This window comes from Tachysurus fulvidraco, chromosome 26 (genome assembly GCF_022655615.1).
Source record: "Tachysurus fulvidraco isolate hzauxx_2018 chromosome 26, HZAU_PFXX_2.0, whole genome shotgun sequence".
Taxonomy (NCBI): Eukaryota; Metazoa; Chordata; class Actinopteri; order Siluriformes; family Bagridae; genus Tachysurus; species Tachysurus fulvidraco.
Genome location: NC_062543.1, coordinates 2,768,451 through 2,793,778, shown reverse-complemented (window position 1 = coordinate 2,793,778; position 25,328 = coordinate 2,768,451). Strand labels below are relative to the sequence as shown.

General features: G+C 41.4%; 2 protein-coding genes and 1 long non-coding RNA gene across 3 annotated transcripts in view; 1 reads left to right on the top strand and 2 right to left on the bottom strand.

Moving 5' to 3' along the window:
* Nucleotides 1-1,758: 1,758 nt before the first annotated feature.
* Nucleotides 1,759-9,458, bottom strand: LOC125140341. The gene is made up of 3 exons (XR_007139646.1): nt 8,358-9,458; nt 7,806-7,877; nt 1,759-2,866 (listed from the first exon to the last, which is right to left on the bottom strand). It is a non-coding gene; the product is annotated as an uncharacterized LOC125140341 (long non-coding RNA).
* A 6,241-nt stretch (nt 9,459-15,699) lies between these two features.
* LOC113636575 (gamma-crystallin M2-like) lies at nt 15,700-17,358 on the top strand. The gene is made up of 2 exons (XM_027136755.2): nt 15,700-16,028; nt 16,954-17,358. Exons 1-2 carry the CDS (start codon nt 15,846-15,848, stop codon nt 17,236-17,238), a joined length of 468 nt encoding a protein of 155 aa, XP_026992556.2. The 5' UTR covers nt 15,700-15,845; the 3' UTR covers nt 17,239-17,358.
* A 2,907-nt stretch (nt 17,359-20,265) lies between these two features.
* Nucleotides 20,266-25,328, bottom strand: part of mbd2 (methyl-CpG binding domain protein 2) — a 31,836-nt gene continuing 26,773 nt past the window's right edge. Inside the window, exon 7 of the mRNA XM_027136683.2 lies at nt 20,266-20,790. The gene's annotated coding sequence lies outside the window, so the exon portion shown is untranslated. The remainder of the gene's footprint in view (nt 20,791-25,328) is intronic.

Sequence of the window (25,328 nt, the reverse complement as noted above, 5' to 3'; positions counted from 1 at the left end):
ATCCAAACACTAAAAAAAACACAAAACTGACGATTAGTTTGTCAAAAAATTTTGTCAAAATTATTACCTCAAAATGAGTAAACAGAAAGTTCAACATTGACATCAGAGCGATTTTATAAAGACATATCAGGATAAAATATTTCTCTGATGTCTGAGGTGGGCATTTATTATTTAATTTGTGGTTCTGGGGTCAAACTGAGATAACTGAGAGAAGTTATTAGGAAAAGGCTATTTATTTATTTTGTTTGTTTAGTTATTCTTTACAGATAATTGCTGATTGGTCAGGACACAGTAACAGGGTGATTAATCATGATAAAGAAAGAAAACATGAAAATGAGCAACAAAAGCTAGAATTCCTGATTGGCTGCGGGGTTCTGACGGAGATCTGCAGAGAGCGTAATCCGAGTATTCCGATCTGGAGATGAAACACGGTCTGGATTCTCCACCTGCTGAGAGCTTTATATGACTGAAGCATGATGAGCGGAGGCTAGCTAGTTATCCAGAACCTTAGCATGTACAGAACTTTTACTTACAGAACTGACAGAGCTTTTTCTTACAGAGCTCCACAGGTATAGAACAGCCTTCCAGTTAGTGTTTGGGACTCAGACACAGTCTCATTGTTTAAGTCCAGGCTGAAAACACATTTGATTAGATTCGTTTTTTTATGAATAGCTTTTCTTACGTAAAGGAGCAGATCTGGAGGGTTCGTGGGCATAAAGTGTTTGCTGAACACGGATGTTTGGATGCTGTCACCTTAACGCCCTCACAAGTCCCTCAGGTTTGATGACTGTGGAGTAATGGGACAGTGATAGATGGATGAATGGATGGATGGATGAATAGATGGATAGATGACTGTATAGATAAATAAGTAAGTTTGTAAAGAGAAGAAAAGATGGACTAATGTATAAATAAATGGGTGGATAAATATAAGGCGGATTAAATCCGCCCTCACAAGTCCCTCAGGTTTGATGACTGTGGAGTAATGGGACAATAGATGTGTGAATGGATGGATGGATGGATGGATGGATGGATGGATGGATGGATGGATGGATGGGTGGGTGGATGGGTGTGTGGGTGGATTGATGGATGGATGCATGGATGGATGGATAAATGTTGATGGATGGGTGGATTGATGGATGGATGGGAGGATGGATGGATGGATGGATGGATGGATGGATGGATGGGTGGGTGGGTGGATTGATGGATGGATGGATAAATGTGGATGGGTGGGTGGATTGATGGATGGATGGGTGGATGGATGGATGGATGGATGGATGGATGGATGGATGGATGGATGGATGGATGGATGGGTGGATGGATGGATGGATGGATGGATGGATGGATAAATGTTGATGGATGGGTGGATTGATGGATGTATGGGTGGATGGATGGATGGATGGATGGATGGGTGGATGGATGGATGGATGGATGGATGGATGGGTGGGTGGATGGATGGATGGGTGGGTGGGTGGGTGGGTGGATTGATGGATGGATGGATAAATGTGGATGGGTGGGTGGATTGATGGAGGGATGGGTGGGTGGATTGATGGAGGGATGGGCGGGTGGGTGGGTGGGTGGGTGGGTTGGATGGATGGGTGGGTTGGATGGATGGGTGGATGGATGGATGGGTGGGTGGGTGGATGGATGGATGGATGGATGGATGGATGGATGGATGGATGGATGGATGGATGGATGGATGGATGGGTGGATGGATAAATGTGGATGGGTGGGTGGATTGATGGATGAATGGGATGGGTGGGCGGTTTGGATGGATGGATGGGTGGGTGGATGGATGGATGGATGGATGGATGGATGGATGGATTACAACTACACCCCTGAAGTTCATATCTTCTATCAAACACTACATCCTTATATAGTGTTCTAACAGAACTATTTACTCCCCATTACCTCCAGTTACTCCGACACGCTGCACAGAGATTAGTAGGTTTTATTTTTTATAAACAAAAGAACTTAAAAGACAATGAAACTGAATCCGACATTATGACACATCAGAGTGAGGAATCTGATCCAGGCTGAGATTTCATATCTAGAGGATTAGCATCACATGCATGACCAAGCAGGTCAGGATTAAACTCAGCACGCTCTCTCCACACTCCTTCTCTATTCTCCTGCAGTAACTACTCCATCATTTTTATGGATCAATGGATTACCAGCTTTTTAAAAATAAGTTCGAACGGATTCCGTAATTGTGGAAGCGACTTGAACTAAATCAAGAAATGACACACGTCATTTTTACAAAGAGCGAGTCCTGGCAAATTACAAAATGCTGTGGTTCTGATTAATAACCGTTCACAGATAGATTGTAAAAAAGGATAACAGGTATAAAAAAAAAAATTTAAAAAAAGGTGTGCGGTGTCACCATGGCGACCAAATAAACGCGGCTAATAAAAGTTGTTTCACACTCGATCTGACGTCGCTGATTTTCACAAAGTACAGCCTTTTTTAAAAACGTCCGTCTTGGCTAAATCTCCTGCTCGGCATTCCGCTCAGGAAACGTCGTGACACTCGAGACAAGTTTCTGTCTCGAAGGGCTTTGGGTTTCAGATTTTCCTGCTATGATCCGGTGCTGAAAATAAAGGTTAATGAATTCAAATTAGCTCGAAGCCAAGTGCATGTGTGAGTACTCTAATAAAACAAAAAAGCCATCATATCTTCCCGGCTTGATTAAAGTCAAATCTATTCGTCGTTTCCACTCGTCGTGTTTCCACACACACCTCGAGATCCCTCTGCGTTAGGACCGCCGCTAAACGAATCTGTCAAGAAGTTGGCTGAGAAACAGCGGTCTGGAGCTGAACAGCGCTGACAGGAAGCCTGACTCGGGCAGCCAGGTAATGATTCCAGATGGCTGAATCAATGAGGAAGAACAAGGGGAAGAGAAGAATTATGGAGTTATCAGTTATAGACATGTGGACAGTTTAACCCAGTGACTCCAAATCCAGTGTAGTTTAATCTGGACATAAAATGTCGCTTTGGCGAGTAAAACCTACAGTGATGTTTATAAAAAAAAAAAAAAAAGGAAACTATAGTGAACTATTAAGTCTATAAACCTGGAAAATGTCATCTGGGGTTAATCTTTTGTGGTATTTACTCATCATAGCTGGATTGCTGATAAGGAACATATACAAGATTAGTGTGTAGATTAGTACTTAGTACTCGTGGTCAGTGCTACTCAGCTACGACTGGACCGTCTCGCATGCACTGAGTCAGTGGTCTGTTATAGTGTAGTGTTATATTAAATGGATCTTTATCCATCTCTTTGTGATCACAAAGCATCACAAGTGCTGAGGGAGGCTGAATTATACTTGCTATTAAATTGTGTAGGTCAGATGGCTGTCACAAATATTCCGCGATGTCTTGAACACCTTCAAATACGAACTCTAAGAATCTGTTCGGTGTAAAACCGACATAAACCGTGGTGATGTGGCACATTGTGGCACTGTCTGCAAGTGACTGAACAAACAATCATACACACACATCATTATACACACACTCATCATCCTGCATATATCATCATACACACAAGTCATCATACACACAAGTCATCATACACACAAGTCATCATACACACAAGTCATCATACACACAAGTCATCATACACACACGTCATCATACACACACTTCATCATACACACAAGTCATCATACACACAAGTCATAATACACACAAGTCATCATACACACAAGTCATCATACACACACTCATCATCCTGCATATATCATCATACACACACGTCATCATACACACACGTCATCATACACACAAGTCATCATACACACAAGTCATCATACACACACGTCATCATACACACACGTCATCATACACACACGTCATCATACACACAAGTCATCATACACACAAGTCATCATACACACAAGTCATCATACACACAAGTCATCATACACACAAGCCATCATACACACAAGTCATCATGCACACGTCATGATACACACAAGTCATCATACACACACGCCATCATACACACTCATCATCATACACATACACCATAATACACACACGTCATCATACACACACGTCATCATGCACACGTCATCATACACACGTCATCATACACACACATCATCATACACACACTTCATTATACACACACTTCATTATACACACTCATCATCCTGCACATGTCATCATATACACATACATCATCATACACACACACATCATCATACACACAAGTCATCATGCACACGTCATGATACACACAAGTCATCATGCACACACGCCATCATACACACTCATCATCATACACATACACCATAATACACACAAGTCATCATACACACACGTCATCATACACACACGTCATCATACACACAAGCCATCATACACACAAGTCATCATGCACACGTCATGATACACACAAGTCATCATACACACACGCCATCATACACACTCATCATCATACACATACACCATAATACACACACGTCATCATACACACACGTCATCATGCACACAAGTCATCATACACACAAGTCATCATACACACAAGTCATCATACACACAAGTCATCATACACACACGTCATCACACGTCATCATTTTCTAAATAATGTGTTTACATACACTTTAGCAGCCATGGAAATTACCAGGCAAATATCCAGCGTATTAAAGGCAACCCCGTCATAATCCTGATCGGATAAGCATGTTAGCGTTTACACTTCTTTTCATTAATTTTGCTTTCCACTTACGGAAAAAAGCAGCTTTTACCGGAAGCTATGAGACGCTGCTGTGTTTAATTCCAGGTGAGTCAGGAACCTTAAACGATCCCCTCAGTCATAAATGTCAGAGTAATAAAACACGTCCAGTAAAGAGAGACGCTGAGCAAACACTTCTACACTACACACTCCTATAGCCACGTGTGTGTCTGTACGTATGTGTGTGTGTCTGTGTGTGTGTTTGTGAAATAAGGAGAGACAGGGTGAACAATTATCCTCGGTTTAGTTTGCATCATGTTGCTTCTCTGTAGTTTTGCTGTGTAAGAACAGATGTGAGGCAACAGGACTATATTTAGGATCTTCACTGTGAGGCAGACACACACACACACACACACACACACACACACACACTGAGCTTGGTTCTCGGTTCATTTACAGGTCCTGTGAGTGCAAACTGTTCTCTCTGTTAGTCATTATGATTCTCATAAACATGTTTGCTCGGAGCAACAACCGCCTCAGGGTGCAAGTATTTGGTCATATTAACCTGCAAATTATTCATCACTTCCACGCTTGCTCACAAGAGAGACTGGAAATCGTGTGTGTGCGTGTGTGTGTGTGTGTGTGTGTGTGTGTGTGTGTGTGTTGCCCCTGGTTCCTTCTCCATACTGTTATACTTCCACGCTTGCTCACAAGAGAGACTGGAAATCGTGTGTGTGCGTGTGTGTGTGTGTGTGTGTGTGTGTGTGTGTGTGTGTGTGTGTGTGTGTGTGTGTGTGTGTGTGTGTGTGTGTGTGTGTGTGTGTGTTGCCCCTGGTTCCTTCTCCATACTGTTATACTTCCACGCTCGCTCACAAGAGAGACTGGAAATCGTGTGTGTGCGTGTGTGTGTGTGTGTGTGTGTGTGTGTGTGTGTGTTGCCCCTGGTTCCTTCTCCATACTGTTATACTTCCACGCTCACTCACAAGAGAGACTGGAAATCGTGTTTGTGTGTGTGTGTGTGTGTGTGTGTGTGTGTGTGTGTGTGTGTGTGTGTGTGTGTGTGTGTGTGTGTGTGTGTGTGTGTGTGTTGCCCATGGTTTCTTCTCCATACTGTTACTCCACAGTTAATTAGGGATCTCCAAGGCAATGCAGGACAGAGCGCTGAGCAAAGCCAAGGACAGTCACACACACACACACTCTCACACACACACACACACACACACACACACACACACACACACACACACACACACACACACACACACACACACACACACACACACACACAGACAGATATCCAGAACTGAGAGAGGGACACACTCTATAATTAAGATAGTCTTTTCTCAGGCTTGTGCTGCCGTCTGGATTTTCTCTAGATAACAAGTAGACAAACATTTCAGGCAAAATGACTTTCGAAAAAAGATCCGGATGCCAAAAAACCGACCCTTTATCTGCTGCAGGCTGTGTGGACACGTACAGGTGACATAAAGCACAGAGCTGGTTCTCTCACGGCTGCAGATAAAACCTGCTTGTGTTTAGCTTATTAACGAGAATCTCCTCACTGTATAGTTAGTTATCTGGAAGGAAAAGCATCAAAAAATATTTCACACCAGCATTTTCCTGTGGACAAAATTATGCCTTCTGGCTTTAATCAAACCTTTGGCTTCACTTTCAAAGCTCACGCTCTGTTTCAAAAGGGGCAAAAAGTCTTTCTTACAAAAAAAACTATTCTACCAGGAGGTTACAAAACACCACAACTCTACCAGGAGGTTATAAAACACCACAACTCTGCCAGGAGGTTATAAAACACCACAACTCTGCCAGGAGGTTATAAAACACCACAACTCTGCCAGGAGGTTACAAAACACCACAACTCTGCCAGGAGGTTATAAAACACCACAACTCTGCCAGGAGGTTATAAAACACCACAACTCTGCCAGGAGGTTACAAAACACCACAACTCTGCCAGGAGGTTATAAAACACCACAACTCTACCATGAGGTTATAAAACACCACAACTCTACCATGAGGTTATAAATACCACAACTCGGCCAGGAGGTTATAAAACACCACAACTCTACCAGGAGGTTATAAATACCACAACTCTGCCAGGAGGTTATAAAACACCACAACTCTACCAGGAGGTTATAAATACCACAACTCTGCCAGGAGGTTATAAAACACCACAACTCTACCAGGAGGTTATAAAACACCACAACTCTGCCAGGAGGTTATAAAACACCACAACTCTACCAGGAGGTTATAAAACACCACAACTCTGCCAGGAGGTTATAAAACACCACAACTCTGCCAGGAGGTTATAAAACACCACAACTCTGCCAGGAGGTTATAAAACACCACAACTCTACCATGAGGTTATAAAACACCACAACTCTACCATGAGGTTATAAAACACCACAACTCTACCAGGAGGTTATAAAACACCACAACTCTGCCAGGAGGTTATAAAACACCACAACTCTACCATGAGGTTATAAAACACCACAACTCTACCATGAGGTTATAAAACACCACAACTCTACCAGGAGGTTATAAAACACCACAACTCTGCCAGGAGGTTACAAAACACCACAACTCTGCCAGGAGGTTATAAAACACCACAACTCTACCAGGAGGTTATAAAACACCACAACTCTGCCAGGAGGTTACAAAACACCACAACTCTGCCAGGAGGTTATAAAACACCACAACTCTACCAGGAGGTTATAAAACACCACAACTCTACCATGAGGTTATAAAACACCACAACTCTGCCAGGAGGTTATAAAACACCACAACTCTACCATGAGGTTATAAAACACCACAACTCTGTTAGGAGGTTATAAAACACCACACCTCTACCATGAGGTTATAAAACACCACAACTCTACCATGAGGTTATAAAACACCACAACTCTACCATGAGGTTATAAAACACCACAACTCTGCCAGGAGGTTATAAAACACCACAACTCTAGGAGAAAAAATGAGGAGTTTTTGTTTGGTTGGTTCGTGGGTTGCTTGGTTTGTAGTGGTGTTTTTTTTTTTTTTTAGTAGTGATCATCTCACTCTAAGAAAATTGAACCATTTTGAAAGCTGGGGCCTGAATTGAAAATCTTTAAAGGTCTCTAACCTCTTTAGAAGACATTACAGGAAGAGTCTGTGGCTCTGGGTTTAAAATTACTGGCACCCTGAAGTCAGCGTTCTGAAGCGAAAACACACACACACACAAATATATATATATATTTACAAATTGTATATGTATAAAGTATTGAGATGTGTTATTAGCAGTTGGCTGAACACACCATTACATCCTTAGTTCTGCTAGTCCAATAAATGAAAAGCCATTTTCCAAAAAAAATAAAAAAAATAAAAAATAAAATAATAATAATAATAATAATAATAATAATAATAATAATAATAATAATAATAATAATAATAATTGCTTATGGCTTTGTTGGAGTACCAGGATGTTTAAATTAATTAATTAATTAATCGAGGGGGGAAAAAACTGGATGTCATAGTAAATCTGCAAAAGTCCCATTTCCTTTGTTCTTTAAAAGCAATCCAGTCCTCTGGTTGCGGCCCTTTCCTTCTCCGCCCTACAGCAATAGAGCTACATTCACAGCTGACTACCTCCAACTGACTTAATTCATCTGGAAACGTGTTGCAAGCACATTAATACCTCTGTTCAGTACGCTTTAGAAGGACATTTTTCATCTGCATAATCAACTGTAGAATAAGTCGGCTTGGTGCGTTCTTCCGGGCATTTTTTTCACCCCTCCATCGTTTTGTCTCTGTCTTGCAGAAAAGCATTAATAGATTAATTTCCTGTTGTCGCCAGACGATTGGGTTATCTCTTGATTAATGTTTCCGGACTAAATTAAACCTGGTTCTCGGCGCTTCACCGTAAAACCAATAAACCAAAGGTCTTTCAAAAAATCAAGACGCTTGAAAACGCTGGGCCCGGGTAGCGATGATTAGTGTTGCAAGCGTGTGACCAATTGTGAAATCAGACGCGATGCGGTTCAAAGTGGCTATGGCGAAAGGCGTTCTCATTCCCAGCGAGTCTGGCAGAGTAAAAGCCGAATCAATCACGGCTGCACCGCAGTCAGGGACTGGCTCTATTTTGGACTCATTAATTAAGAAGGATCAATCAATAGTGTCTCTTGTTCTTCGCTGTTCTACAAAAGAAAGCCGAACCGCCGTCTCTCTCTGCGACGCCACTCTCTGATTCGAGTGTTGTTCAGAGAGAGGACCTATTAAAGGTTGATTTATTTGAGCCTCCGTGTGGCATTTTGGGTAAACCGGGAGTGTTGATCTCCAATGTGGGCCTCCCTCTCATTAAAATGATGGACAGCGGTTCTCAGGCTCGAGAGCTAGATAAGTCTTCGGACAATTATTTTTGAGCTCAGAGTAATGGTCCGATGCTGCGAGGCAGTTCACTAATTTTATTCGTAAGTCACGAGTCTCGGCCTGTCTGAGAGCTTTGATGGATTTTCTGTTGTGTTTTTTTTTTCTGACACGAGCGCATTTTCGTCAAAAGGGGGAAATTTAGGATCGTTACCTAACTGGGTGATGAGTAATGCCGAGACGTTATAATAAAGCAGACCAATTAAAGAGATCAGAGCAGAGCCGCTCCGTGGCTCCGTGTGAGTTCGAACACACTCATGAAAATAATAGAAAAGAAACTCCACACTAGGTTGCGGTGTTCCTCACGCTGTCACATGCACCCAGTGGTTTAATTAAGAGCAGCTATTTTCACAGATAGGTTAATTAAATGTAATGAGGCTACTGATGGCTTTTTTGTTCATTTTCAGAAAGAACCATGGACTCTCATCACCTCATCAGAGTGAATTAACACAACTTTTTGATTCCTCAAGAACGCCTACAGCCCCCGAATGAAATCCGGAGCTCACTCGTGTGGTACGCCAGCTTGAGCCATGGCTTGGGGGCTCATTAGAGGGTCTTGTGTACTGTCGCTTGTATCGACTTTCCAGCCTTCAACTAATTCATTCATTCTCTGTGTCAGGAATATCAGAAACGACCTGACCAAGCGAGGGACATGGGATCTGAAGCGTTTGTTGTAAATATTCTCAAAACCACCAAAGTCTCAGTAAATACTGACACTTTCATTTGAAGGTGAATCCCATTGACCTCAATACTCCAGATCAGTGGTTATTTATTAGTTATTTGAATCCACAGTCATACTGGATTCCTCATAAACGCCCACCACAATAAAAACCAATGCTCATTCCTGCAGTACCCCAGTTCCAGGAGTAGCTTAGGGGCTCATTATAGTTCTGGAGATTTAAACTAACAACGGATCTCGTGAGCTGTCGCTTGGGTTGAACTTCCAGACCTCAAGACCTGAAACAATAATAATAATAATAAATGACTTTATATTCAGATAATAAATTGATTCTTGGTGTGCTTCAGGATCAGGAAGTTCACAAACACCAGGACAAAACAATAGCTAAAGGAACGAGTGTAATATTTCCCAAACCAAGCCGATTTCCGATCACAGGTGGAACATTCTCGGACAACGTGTTAAGGTGACAATTGTTGTGGACCTCAATCAGCAATCGAATTGTACTTCATGATGCATGAAGGTTTTTATAAACCAGCACAGACTCTCATGGCATCACGATCATGTGGAAATATTCCTGAAAATGCTTGAATAAAATCAACGACTCGTCGAGTCCAATTTGCCGTCTCCCAAATGACAGGTGATTTTTTTTTTTTTCCCTGAGATGCTTAAGAGTAGGCATAAGCAAAAAAGATTAATGAAGAACATAAAATGCGCCGCAGCGAGTGATGATTGTCATTTGTCACTGCAGATGCGTTGATAGTCGAAGGCTTGTTTTGGAAACGTGACCATACATCAGGCGTCACATCGGACAGTTTGGAAATTGCTCATGAATCACAAGGCACACCTCCGAGTCACGGCTTCCCCCGACGATCGATACCCTCAACTCCCAACACCCGCTTCATATATTTTGGAAATAAATGATCAATTCTGGTGATATGATTCACGTATTAATGAATTAAGAACCGTCTAAAAGATTACATTCCCTTTATAATCAGGAACGATGTTAAAAAAAATAAAGTAAAAAGATTTTCAGCATCACTTGATCACTAGTTTTTTTTTCAACTAAATGACTCATATCACTAAGAAGAGTCACTCTGGGCTTCATTTGGAGATTAAAGAGTTTTATTCCTGTTATACCACAGCAATTACAGACGCTTTTTTTTTATCGTTTTGTAGTTACAATGAACTTTAGAAACAAGTTCCTGTTAAGACTGAACGAAGAGTCGTTAACTCACCAGCTTCTCTTTTCTTTCTTTTTCTCCTTCAGTTAATAAGACAAAACGAAGCATCGTTCGTGCTACAGATTACTCATACTGGACACTTCTTCCAGAAATGCTAAACAAACAAGTCCCTGTGATCCGTTCGTTTCAATAAAAACAAACAGAATAATATAAACCTGCGATCTGCAGCGGCGCCATAAACACCACTGTTCCGCCTTTCTGACCAATCAGATTTAAGCGTCGCGCTGTAAAGTCCTTGAGGATATAAGAATTAGCCTGTGAGAAGCTGATCAAAGTCATCTTAAGCTCAGGTCATTAAAGGTCATTTGTTTGAAGACTTAATCTTTAACAATTGTACTCGTTTTGAGACGGTGAATGAAAGCGAAGGGTTGTTTTTTTTTTGTTTTTTTTTTCAATTCGAAATCAATACGTCTAAATTCTCCTCGCAAAATTCCTCAGCCATTTGTTCTTCTTTACTGTTAATTACTTCCTCTCAGTCTCCCTGGAAACAGAGCGATCTCCCTCCTGACTTCCATTTGGCCCCGAAAAGGAGACGAGTGTGCAATCCAAATGATCCATGGCCATGTTAAAGAGGCCACAAAAGAGCTCGATACACGGCCCTTCCTGACCCCGAGTCCCCTCCTCCCTCCTCCCTCCTCCCTCCTCCATGAGCGATTGCCTTCCCTGCCGCAGCCGCTGCTGGTCAATTTGATGAGAATAAAAGTAAAATGGGGAAAGAAAAAAAAAAAAAAAAAGCATTCCCTGCCTCCATGCCAGACCAGGCCAATGATGGTCCTTGATTTATACGAGCAGGAAGCTCATTTAGGCGCATGGCAGGATGCTTTATGGTGGCTTCTGAGCACTATTGTAAAAGTGTAGAGGGCAAACAAGAAGGTGGGATGAGATACAGCATACGGAAGAGTGTTCTGGCCAGAACCGTCATCTTGAAAGCCTTCACAACAAGATATAAGCGATACATCAGTGTTTGAAGATGATCTTCCCACAGACCACAGAGCACGAGATACACGGGTATAGAAATAGTGCCCCGGGGGCAGTTCAAGCCTCTAATGAAACATCCTGTCATTAGAGTGCAGATTAAAGTGCACTTTTAATCACTGGGCTTTAATTATGTACGAAGGGATGCGGCTGCATGTTAAAGGTCGTACGTACGGGAGATACCATAACCGAGCCTGCTTAAGAGTTTAAAAAACATATCGAGGAAACATGGGTTATTGATTCAAGCCATTCCTTAAGAAACGAGGTCATTTTTTTTACAAGGTTTCGATGTTGACAAGGCTTAGAGGTTTGAGATTTGAAGCAGAGAATTAGCAAACACACAACATTCCAGTGCCTCTAGGATTTTGTGGAGTTTTTTTCCCTGAACATTGGACCCATTTTAAAAAACTGGCCACAAAAGCTCCTCCTTTGGCAGTTTGCGTTATTTTGTGTTCCTGCGTTTGTAAAACATGTAATCCTTTAAAATATAGTTGTTTCTTCTTCCCATGATTCATTCATTCATTTTCTACCACTTATCCGAACTTCTCGGGTCACGGGGAGCCTGTGCCTATCTCAGGCGTCATTGGGCATCGAGGCAGGATACACCCTGGACGGAGTGCCAACCCATCACAGGGCACACACACACACTCTCATTCACTCACACACTCACACACTACGGACAATTTTCCAGAGATGCCAATCAACCTACCATGCATGTCTTTGGACCGGGGGAGGAAACCGGAGTACCCGGAGGAAACCCCCGAGGCACAGGGAGAACATGCAAACTCCACACACACAAGGCGGAGGCAGGAATCGAACCCCCAACCCTGGAGGTATGAGGTGAACGTGCTAACCACTAAGCCTTCTTCCCATGATCAGCAGGAAATTTGGATTATGCCACTTCCTGTTGAAGATCTCGACCTCACACCTGACCTTCACATGCGGGCACAATAAGTATACAATTTTTATGAATCGTAATGATTATGATTTGATCATTATAGTGAGCCAGGACAGATAAAATGATGTAGTGCTATAGATATTGTAGGCTTTATTAATATTTTATGCTACACAGATGAAACATGCATATAGGATGTTATAAAGCTTTACCACCATTACTTGTGTGTTTTGTCTTATTCCTAAGTGTCTATAAATCATCTCATTCATTCATTCATTCATTCATGTTACTCATTAATATTCATTAGATCAGAAATTATTTATTAGCTTCCAAATAGCCTTTTCAACGAAGGGGAAAGTATTATACGTGTCAATATAATCAAACGTCTCGAGCTTTTGTAACATAAAAATGCTGAAACGTTCGGTTTAGTTTCATAAAATCATGAAATCTCTTAAATGGTTGGTATCGTATACCCACCCGTGTTTTTAGCGATATATTTAAAGCTAAAACTAGTTAAGAAAATGAAGAAAAATAAATAAAAACAAGGGGAAAAAACAAACACACGCCATCCTGAGATTATGGAAAGTTTTGAATCTAGGGAAAAGTTTGTTTGACTCTTTAACAAATTTCTCTCAACTCTCAACACTAACTGCAGAGCTTCGTCCCAAACCGCGTGTTACTGCACTAAACATTGTGCAAAAAACAGGAAGTTTAAGAACCGGAACAGCATGATATATATATAATGGACTGTATTTTAATCAGCCACCATCTGCCAACCACAACGAAGTATTCAAATAGCTCCTACGATATGTTTTAATTTCAGCTAATCGAAACGAAGCATTTCGATTCCTCTCTGCATGCCTACTGTAATAAAGCACGTAAATGACTCAAACCTGTTAGAGTACCCAGCCTGAACATACGTTTATTTAAGTTCATTTATTTATCAAGATTTTATATATACACACAAAAATATCTGTTTTTTTATCGATGCACCACAAAGGTGTACAAACTTTTGCACTCAGCTTGCTAAATGACTCAAATAAGGAACATGCTATTTTTAGACTGATTTGGCTGTAGTACCGGTCTGTTGTCAGCCTGCATCACACACACACACACACACACACACACACACACACACACACACACACACACACACACACACACACACAAAGCTGTAGATGAAATCTGAGTCACCGCCTGCAAAAGAATAGACGCATTAACTAAGCAGATTTAATTAGGATTCCTGTTTTGTTGTTGTTGTTTTTAGGAATCAGCTAAAACACATTATGTTTGTTGATGTTGATGGATATGTTTCTGTTTGAGATCTGTAGGTAATAAAATGAACTGGTAAAGTGTTCCAGTCATCACAGGGCTGTGAAGTGTCATGCATTGAGAGTGACAGTCTCGCATTTCGGTCTTTTCTCACGCTCTCTCGCCACACATCGTATTTGTCACGCTAAAAAAACTTTTTGACTTTTTATCATATATTTAATAAGCCGCAACCCCCAAAATGTATCAGTCCGCATCGCTGTCTCTATGGAACCGGGCAGGAAACAAGCGCGTCTCCCCTGGAGTTCTTAGTCGAGCCTGACACTTATCAGCCAATCAAAAAAAAAAGAGGCTACACAACAGCCAATCAGAAAATAGCACTATTGTATCTGGGTAAGATTTAACACAACAACCAATGAAAACAAAACAAATTCATTAGCGAGGGTATTTTTTGATGGTCGGTTTGAACAAAACCTCAACACGAAACAGCTCGTCTCTGGACGGGACATTGTCCTCAATCGTGTCCCTAAAAATGTCTGGGCTTGTGCTGAACTGTTTTACATGGGAGCAACATTACACATGATAAAGGCAACAAACACTTACAATAAACACTATCAGTCATAATCTCTCACACACACACACACACACACACACACACACACACACACAAATTAATAAATGGAAATTAAACAATACTTTGTATTCAGTATTTTCTTTCTAGTTGTAAGATGAAGGTAACCATGCTTCTATATTAGTTGGGGGGAAAAGGACCTGGAGACGCTAATCTCTGCGCTAAAGTCCTGACTGGTAACCGTTTGGTTAAAAAAGTCACGAAGCAGCTCTACATAGCCTGAGTATTAATGACATTTGTTTAAACCGTACAGTTTGGAACTGTAATCGAATCGGACGCATCGTGTCAGCTGACATTTCTAGAAAGTATTTACGAACATTCAGAATTACGTCGTTAAAAATAAAGCTCTTAAACGGTTCTAATCTGGGTTTATATTTCTATGAAGAACCTTTCTATTGCAGATACCACAAAAAGAAGCTGTTTAGCAGGTAAAAAAAAAAAGTCATATATTAAGTGAAAGAGTTTTAACAATCGATCCTGAAATGCTGCGGTGCCAGATCAGGTGTAATGATGTATTTGGCCCTCGTAGTGCTGCCAAATCGCTCAATCAGCCTGACATCAAGACAAAAAAAGGCATTCAACTGAGCACAGCTATTCATCCTGAAAATGACAAAACCCAGTACAGTGCACACACAGAGGAAAAACTAAATAAATAAATATATATATAAAAAACCCGCTCGGATGTATTGTCTTGCATCTATTCAAAAGCCACGTGGAAGCCGAATCACATGGAATTGTAATAAAAGCCATTCTCTGTGCTATGTTGCTTCGTCAGGGGGTTATAACAATGAGGTGTTTGGTCAGATTTTAGGGTCAGACGGATATAAATACGAGGGTTTAATGATGGAAGAGTGTGCGTCCATTACCAGTTGGCTACATCTCCGACAAAGCCTCAAAACTGCCCAGTGCAACCATGAAGGTAAGAAACTAAAGGGGTTTTGAGATATCCATCTAGCATTAGGAAAGTCTTATGTCTTAAGTCTTGTTTTTTTTTTTTTGTTCAGATCGTCTTCTACGAGGAGAGGAACTTCAAAGGCCGTTCCTATGAGTGCAGCAGCGACTGCGCCGATATGTCGTCCTACCTGAACCGCTGCTACTCGTGCAGGGTGGAGAGCGGCTGCTGGATGGTCTACGATCAGTCCAATTTCATGGGGAACCAGTATTTCCTCAGAAGGGGCGATTACCCAGACTACATGAACATGTGGGGATGGGGCATGAACAACTGGATCAGATCCTGCCGCATTATCCCCATGGTAGGTTGATTCACATTACGAAGTTTTCCTTCGCAGACGGTGAGGAAAGTGAACGTTCTTTATGTAGATCGCGTATAACGCAACGTGACCGAAGTAAGAAATGAAACGCAACGAGGCGAGATGTTTTAAGAAAATAATCAAATAATCAATATTCAAAGGAAATGATCGAGTTGTCCGTCATAAATATATTTTTCTGTGCTGGGAAAAATCACAGCTTTATTTTTGACTGTTCCAAAGATGACACTGGAGAATTTGTGCAGTTACAGCTAACTGTACACGTTGCTATAGAAACGCTAAGGTAACGGTTTAGGTGCGTTTATTTAACGTAGACCCGTGATCGATGTTGCAGATGTTACTTCAGTCAGAGGTGTGTTATTACTAGAGCTCAAGATTTAAGAAATCTTGAAGAAGTTGTGGTATAAACTGACTGATTAAATAAAATCAAACAGCCAATGATGCAATACGGAGCAATATCTACTTCGCTTAGCATGCTAGTACCTGATTCAGGCTGACACACCGCTCGTGAACTAGACAAAGGGATGATACAAAGCTTCAAATCATTGGGGTTTTTTTTTAAACGCAAAAGATTTAGTTCGGGGACGTATTTGCTCACCCTGAGGTTTGTTTAGTGTTCTGTTAGCAAGCTAATTTGCCAGAGTAAGCTAACATCGTCATGCTGGCTGCTGCTAATAAACCGTGGTCTAAAACACATATCAAACCACACGGAGAGTCAAGTAATGAATATGAATAAACACAGAGGGCTGCGTGATGAATATTAATGTGTAGACATGGAGCGGTGCCTGAGTAAACAGGCTGGAAGTTGGAAAGTCTGATAAGGACACTTATTACTGAAAATAGTTTTAGTGTTAATCTTTTATACATCAAAAATTGACCCCTCGTTTCATCCTTCCTGTGTCCAAATCAGTTCCGCGGCTCCTACAGGATGAGGATGTACGAGAGGGAGAACTTCATGGGCCAGATGATGGACGTGACTGACGACTGCGACTCCATCATGGATCGTTACCACTGGTCCAGTGGCTGCATGTCGTGTCACGTGATGGACGGCCATTGGCTCATGTACGAGTATGCTCACTACAAGGGCAGGATGTGGTACTTTAGACCCGGGGAGTACCGGAGCTTCGGGGAGATGATGGGAAGCAGCAGTATGAGGTTCATGAGCATGAGGCGCATCTTGGATTCCTGGTATTAAAAAAAAAAAAAAATGTGATCTGCAATCGGATTTCAAGATGAGCCGCTTATAAATAAAGACTTATAAAACTTACCATGTTGTTTTATGTGGGGTTTTTTTTCAGAGGGTAAAAATTGAAAAATGTACACCATTTAGTTTCACAGGAATGCTTTAATTGGCTGTTTCAGTAAAATCGAAATCAATGAAAGTGAAACAAGAGCCATCGAAACATATCAGATGAAATCTTGACCAAAGTTCCCGAGCTGACGGCGGCACTAAGGTCATTTCTTTATACCGAGTCATTTTATACCAAGTCGCATTCTGGTGCTAAAAAACTAATAAAAACATAATGTTATGACTCTGTTGAGCTCAATTATGCCACAATCTGTGTAGTAATGCCCATAAAGTCAGAGCGCTCGGCTTTAAAGCAACGCTCATGCTCGTTCCTCTTAACGTTTCAGCAAAGGAGTCGTTTCCTTTTCATTTCCGAATAGCTTGTAGACACAAAGTTTTATTTCTGTCCTTTTATCACTTTCATCGTGTATTGGACAGATCTTATAAATCATTGCTGGGAAATGTATTAAAGTCTTGTGTGTAAAAAATACATAATCCGTAAAGAGATATTCAAGTCATATTACTGTCATTTTAGGAAGTGTAATTATCTCCTTCGTGCCAGAGCTGGTATTTGAAGCTTTTCGCACTTAATACACAGATTTTGTAGCCCATGTGTCAGCTGGATAGACGATATCCATATCCACCTCCATCCGTGTTCTGTAGCATATCACACACAGGGTCACAGAGAACATGGAATCTCGAGGGTGACTCGAGAGACAATGTGAGGTGCCAGTCCATCACAGGGCACAAGTTGGACACACACACTCACTCACTCACTCATTTTCTACCGCTTATCCGAACTACCTCGGGTCACGGGGAGCCTGTGCCTATCTCAGGCGTCATCGGGCATCGAGGCAGGATACACCCTGGACGGAGTGCCAACCCATCGCAGGGCACACACACACTCTCATTCACTCACACACGCACACACACTACGGACAATTTTCCAGAGATGCCAATCAACCTACCATGCATGTCTTTGGACCGGGGGAGGAAACCGGAGTACCCGGAGGAAACCCCCGAGGCACGGGGAGAACATGCAACCTCCACACACACAAGGCGGAGGCGGGAATCGAACCCCCAACCCTGGAGGCGTGAGGCGAACGTGCTAACTACTAAGCCACCGTGCCCCCACACACACACACACACAATCACAATATGGACAATATAAAAATGTCATTCAACCTACAACGCATATATTTGGAAACAGGAGAACCTGGAGGTAACCTCCAAAGCATGGCGAGAACATGCAAACTTCACACACAGGGCGGAGTCAGGAATCAAGCCCCTGTCCCTGGAAGTGCGAGACAAAAAGTGCTGACCACTAAGCCACTTAGTTCTAACCATTAATTCTGTGGGTCACTCACAAAACAAGCATGTACCTAAACCCAGGTTCAAACTCTCACACTCTGACGTGCCTTAATTCAGCATCAGATTCTCACAAATGTGTTCTGAATACAAACAAATTAAAAATTAGCTCATAATTCACACGTGACGAAACAAACACGTCGAGGATCCGCCGCAGATCACAAACTCCCTCGGAGCCCGAGGTCTTTCCATCACCGACTAATAAGAAGCGCAGAGTCCGAGCCGACAGTACGGTTCGCTGACTCGTCCGATTTCTTGCCGATGCTGGAGAAGCGCGAGTCATCGGAGTTAGTCAGGCCACTAATCAGATACGACATCCGATAACACGCCGTAATTAGAAGCTCTGAAGTCATTTCATGCTGTGAAACCTGAGATCATTTACAAAAACACAGGCTGCCAGAAGAGCAGCAGAGATAGAGAGGGCATTTGAACCATTTCGAACCATTAAAATGCCTCTTTTGTACACGCAATTAGAAATAACGAGAGAGATATCACAGAAATCGGTCGTTTTGTTTACGGGCGGAAAATGTCACATGACTGTTCTCCATCCTGTTAGGGTCATTATTGAGTTTTAATGATGTAGACACATGGCCTACTCCGGCTGATGCATTAAACTAAGTCACACGCATCTTTTTGGAAATTCGAATATTAAGAGAAGCAAATAACTTCAGAGTCCAAAAAATTATGCAAAACATGGCCATTATAAGATGCAAATGGATTCTCTGGCCATTTTGTAAGCAAGCCTGAGCCAACGAAAGGGACGGAGGGGGAGAAAATTCCCATAGACCGATATTATCTTGGCAACACGAGACCATTAACGCATGCTAATGACGGCACACGGAAGCCCCGTGGAACCTGCAGCAGCCGTAATGGAAAGATCATAAGCCATCCATGTGCCACAAATGACACACCACTTCCAGGAAAACTGATGCTTTAAAGCACAATCGCAATCAAATTCATCTTTTTTTTTTTTTTCTTTTCTTTTTTGAATGGTCTCGTTTCCTGATGTTAGGCTGATATTCTGCCTTATGTAAATTTGGTCCAATTTTTTAACTTTAAATAAATTAACAAATACATACATGTAAAAAAATAAATAAATAAGTCGAATAAAAAAAAAATAAATCGATATTTGATATAAAATGCAAACTTTAAAAAGAAATACAAACAAATAAATCTGTATGTATTTAATATAAAAAAATAGAATAACAAACTGAAAAAAAGAAAATAGATATCTTTTTTTAATAAATAAATATAGATTAGAATAATAAATATTTAAATAATAAATACATAGTACATAAAAATGGAACAATTTAAAATCATAAGATACACATCTAAAATGTACTTTACAATAAATCAGGTCATAAATATACAAAATTTTAAATGAAAACAGTTTGAAATAAATAAACAAATAATTTGCCACAAAATATTCATCGCTACGGTGGAAATCATTTTTTTAAAGCAGTGTCTTGTTTAGAAAAAAAACGTCGCTTCCCCTTCAAGATTCAGCTTCGGCTCCATGAGCAAAACTGAGCGCTTGAAATAAAAAGAAAAATGACAGCACAGATGTGAACATTATTATTTATTTATTCTATTATGATGCACAAAATGTACAGGTATTTTTTTTTTTATTCCAAGGTATAAAATTATTTCTCTTAAATAAGCAAGTTCTCATTAATAGTTATGTAAATGCATTATTTATTACAAACCCTGAAAAAAGATCGAATCCCTTCGTCAAAGTGTCAGAGACCGGGGGAAAAAAGTTAGCAATACAAATCCAGCAGATTGCAACCTGACAAAGTTTTTTTTTTTTCAGAAGTATTGCTCACTGAGTTCCTGTAGAAAAAAAAGTTTTTGTTTTGCACAAAAAAATAATTCTGATTCATATAGATATGTACACAAAAATATATGCTCTAGATTTAAAAAAAAAAAAAAAAAGGAAATAAAAAGGAACGGTCTTGGTCGAAGCTGTCCGTGAGTATGTAAAGTGTGCTTGGGTCTGCGGGACGGGTCCGGGCGCAGACTTATGACATCATCTCTGAAGGAAGGGGTCGTCAATGGAGGGTCGTCACTTTCTCCATTCAGTGCGTTCTTCTGCGAAGAAGAAAAGATGTGATTCGGTGTGTGACATCATCTCAGATTTGTCAGACAGATACATTTAAACTAGAGGATTAAATATTAGGGAGCGATTCGTTAATGATCCGTTGCGTCCATGTGGATCACCGGACGTCTTCGTCCCGTCTCTCTCACTCCACCGTGGTGTTAATATGAAGCTCATGTGAAAGTAGACACTGAAAGTAGGACTTTAAGAATTTGTAGTGCTTCATAAGCATTTTCTGTTATTTTTTCTAGAATACTAGGGTCAATGAACCCATAGAAAAGTTCCAATAAAACAAAAACGACTATTTTTTTTTCCACACAAAAGTTTGTATCTTCAGAGTAAATGTCGATATCAAACCCGCTTCTGCTCTCGCAGCCGCAAAGATTAACGACTCTTTTTTTTTTCGCATGGAAAAGCAAATAATATTCAATCTTACTCAGTATTATTTGCACTTACACATGGAAAAAAAAAGGTTTTTTAATTTCTAACTGTCTTATTTATGAAGTCATCAATATGAAGCAACAGTGAGAAATCTGTTTTGTAACAAATCTCTGAACTCTGGTATCAAAAGATGCGACGTTAAGTGTTGCAGATAAGCGATGATTAAAATGTGACCAGATCTTGCTCGGTAGTTGCAGCGTCTATGGAAGTTTTCTGAGCTTCGAGGGCTTTACATCACGCTATTCGAACCGGGCGCCGGACGTCGACTGAGCGGGGTCGGTGTGCCGAGGGGAGTCAGACGAGAAGCGATGTTGAGGAAAATGTTGTATTCAAAAATAAATAAATAAATAAATAAATAAACAAACAAACCCCTCAGGATCAGGAGTAATCAATAAGAGGACTGCAGGAGGCTCGGGGAAACATGAAAGGGAGCAAGAGAAGGTGATGGAGATCCACAGAGATGGTGAGGGATTGCAGTGTGTGTGTGTGTGTGTGTGTGTGTGTGTGTGTGTGTGTGTGTGTGTGTGTGTGTGTGTATGTTGCTGAAGGGTATAAACTCTCCCAAACATGCTCCAAAGACACAAAATTCATCTGAACTCCGACCGCTGGTGTAATTCTAGTCAATGTCAGTTGTTTTCCTGATATGGAAAAAAAATGAATGATTTTTTTTTTCTTTTCTTTTTAGTGCTTTTTCATTAATTAGTGATTCCAATCATGCAACTTGCAGTGAAAATTACACACTGTTCGACTCCACATTACTGCATTAGCACCTTTCCTGTCAACCCCCCCCCCCCCAATAAAAATAAAAAAGGGTTCGAACCAATCTAAGATTTCTACGTGTGTAATTTGCGTCTCCATTAACAGATGCTTTTTAGGATAAGATTTTTTTTTTATTTGGGGTGGAAAAAAAAAAACATTGGTAATTAACACTAACTGCCCTACAACTTAAGAGTGTGCCTGCAGCGCAAGCATTAATTATCCACACTTATCGGCAAAGCGCCGTGCTGAAAGACGGAGCAGAAAAGGGAGGCAGGGATCCGCTTCGTGAATGAAATATTAACAAATGCGGTTCTTTTAACAAACGTCTGGGCCGCAAGAAGAAAGCCCGAGTTCAGAAAGAAGAGACTCGGTGATGGAAGGTGGTATCATAAATAAGCAGGAAATGAGGATTTGTCTGTTTCAGGAGCGTTGAGCGATCTGTGCTGGGATTAAATCAGAGCTGGTTCTTGCTATCGGCAATAAGAACGCTTCGTTTGGGAGCCACGGGAATGTTTTCCTTTTTTTTTTCCCTCACAAAGCTGCACTGTGGTCTAAAAAAAAAAGGAGAAAAAAATGTGCACCTGGAACATTTGGTGAAACAAAAAAAAAGATGGTAGAGAAGGGGGGGGAAAAAAAAACACTGCTGAAGCTACAGGATACAGGACTACTAGTTGCCATAGCGATAACGTTTAACGCTGGGCGGAACAACTAGCATTAGAGGTCTTCACGGGTCCACTTAGATCAGATAACCCGAGGTCTGACCCGAGACCTGAGCGGGTGACGTGTGGCTGGTGACGTGTGGCTGGTGACGTGTGGCTGGTGACGTGTGGCTGGTGACGTGTGGCTGGCGGGAAGCTAATTTACGTTGAAACAGACCTGTCAATCAATTTTGAATCCACGCTGTAGCGTTACTTTAGTGTAGAGTTACACAACATTCGGGTCCAGTCGGGTAAAAAAAAGATCAACGGGTCGGGTCAGACTCGGGTCTAATTGTTTTCGGGTTTGTCTCAGGTCGGGTCTTTATTAAAAAAAAATGTAATTATGCACGTCGGGTTCGGGTAAAAAGTGATTCGGGTCACTTCGAGTCGGGTTCGTTTCTTTAGACCCGAGAAGACCTCTAACTAGCATTCCAAAAATCAGCAGCTAATACAAAGTAACGGTAAAATTACTGTTGGTCCGAGGAACTTCACATCATCGCTGCATTCTGTCGTGGATCATTTTTTCAATAACGGCTCACACACTTTGTGTTTTAATGCTTACAGAGTGTTGATATTAGCAAAGACTCGCTGTGTCTTGCTGAGTGTGTTTGGGGTTTTTTTTCCGCTATTAATTGAGTTATCGAGCAACGACGATACGTACACAGTGAGACATTTACAATAATGCCAAGAACCGAGGTGGAGGAGAATCACACACACACACACACACACACACACACACACAAACACACACACACACAAGGACCAAGAAAGGCTCGAACAATCTGTGACTGAAGGCCAATAAGCTGTTAGTGGTTTTTCCTGCTACAAACCTTTAAGAGCAGCACCTGCATCATTAATTCACATTTGCACACAGCGTATCGATCCTTAAACCGCAAATCTAATAAAGCATCTCTCACAGAGCTGCCGGGGTTACGCCCGGATTCCAGTTTTACACGCGAGCTATTTCCTGAAGCGGGATGCAATGAGCCGTACGTCTAATGCCGAGCGTCATCGCTGAGATCACAAACACCTATTTCATTTCAATCTCAACCAAGGCCCTTGTCATAAGGGACAACCGGCAAAATAAATAAATGAACAAAAATAAAAGGCTACAGGTTGTGAAACATTAGGCACCTAATGATCGATACAGAGCGGGATGATACTAATTTAATGCCAGATAAAATTTCAGAGCCATGGAGACAAAATACCGAGATGGAAAGGAAGTAGGAGTGTCGTCGTTGTTGTTGTCGTCGGATCCTTCTCTACAACATTAGAAGGGTTCTGTCATTTTTTGTCCACAAAGGCTGTTCAGGTACTTGTTCCTCTGCAAATGAACCGAAATGAAGCTGTGTGACTTGTTTTCAATCTGCCTAAGTTCTCACACAACACTGGCTTCCGGTAGCCGCACACATCAGATAGAAAACACTGATGCTGGCCGACAAAGCCAAAGCCCTCAAAGCTCCCATCACTCCTCGCACTGCACCTCGCACCCTCAGATCTACCAGCATTGCTCGACTGGTTCCACCATCTCTCAGGGTAAGAGGCAAGTACACAACAAGACTCTTCTCTGTTCTGGCACCAAGGTGGTGGAATGAACTTGCCCTAGGGGTCCGGACAGCTGAGTCACTGGCTAAACGGTTGAAGACCTACTTATTCAGGAAATACTTCAACTAGCACTTCTTTCATTAATTGTTGCATATGTTTATTAAAAAAAAAAACTTGCACAATGTTTAAGACTCAAGGTATCTTAAGTATGTACCCTAGTGACCCAGAGCTAATATACCCAATGATAGAGACCTAAGCACTTCTGTATGCCGCTCTGGATAAGGGCGTCTACCAAATGCTGTAAAAGTAACTGTTGTTGTTAGATCAACACAACGATTAGAATCTTTCTTCTCCTTTTTTCTAGAAGTATAATGATGCCAGAGTAATGTTAATGGTTCATTCATATTTAATAGTGCATTAGAACATATCCTAAACATTAAAGGGATTTTGCCGCACTCACTGTATAAACACCACGCAGGAAAACGAGAAGATGACAAAGACCCCCTGATTTGTACCTAAGAGCACTAAGCAGACTCACTTATTCCTCACACATTTCTGATTTTGCTCACTTTTATCCTTTAAATATTTAACGTCCAAGAGCCGCAACGTAACGAGGCGATGGCGATGTGTGTGTGTGTGTGTGTGTGTGTGTGTGTGTGTGTGTGTGTGTGTGTGTGTGTGTGTGTGTGTGTGTGTGTGTGTATACGCTAATATAGAGATCCAGAAAAAACCCACACCAGCCCCATTCGGAGGTAATTGCAGCTCTGCCTTTTTGTCTATTATACACGATAATCAAATCTACCCCCTATTTATGGATGTTAGCATAACACAGGGCCGGAGGGAGAGAGGAGAAGAGCGACATGTGGAAGACACAGATAGGCAGCCACCATCATCTGTCCCCGACCTGCACTGACAGCGTCCATAATCCCACCCCATTGTGATTAGCTCCGTCGCCAGATTAGAAATGCGAATCAGATAATTACTGTCCTCTCCACTATCTTTCCAATTCACTGTGCAATTTCGCTCTTTCTTTCCCCTCTCCTGATTGTCGTTACAGCAGATGGGCATGTATGATGGTGTTTTCTGGA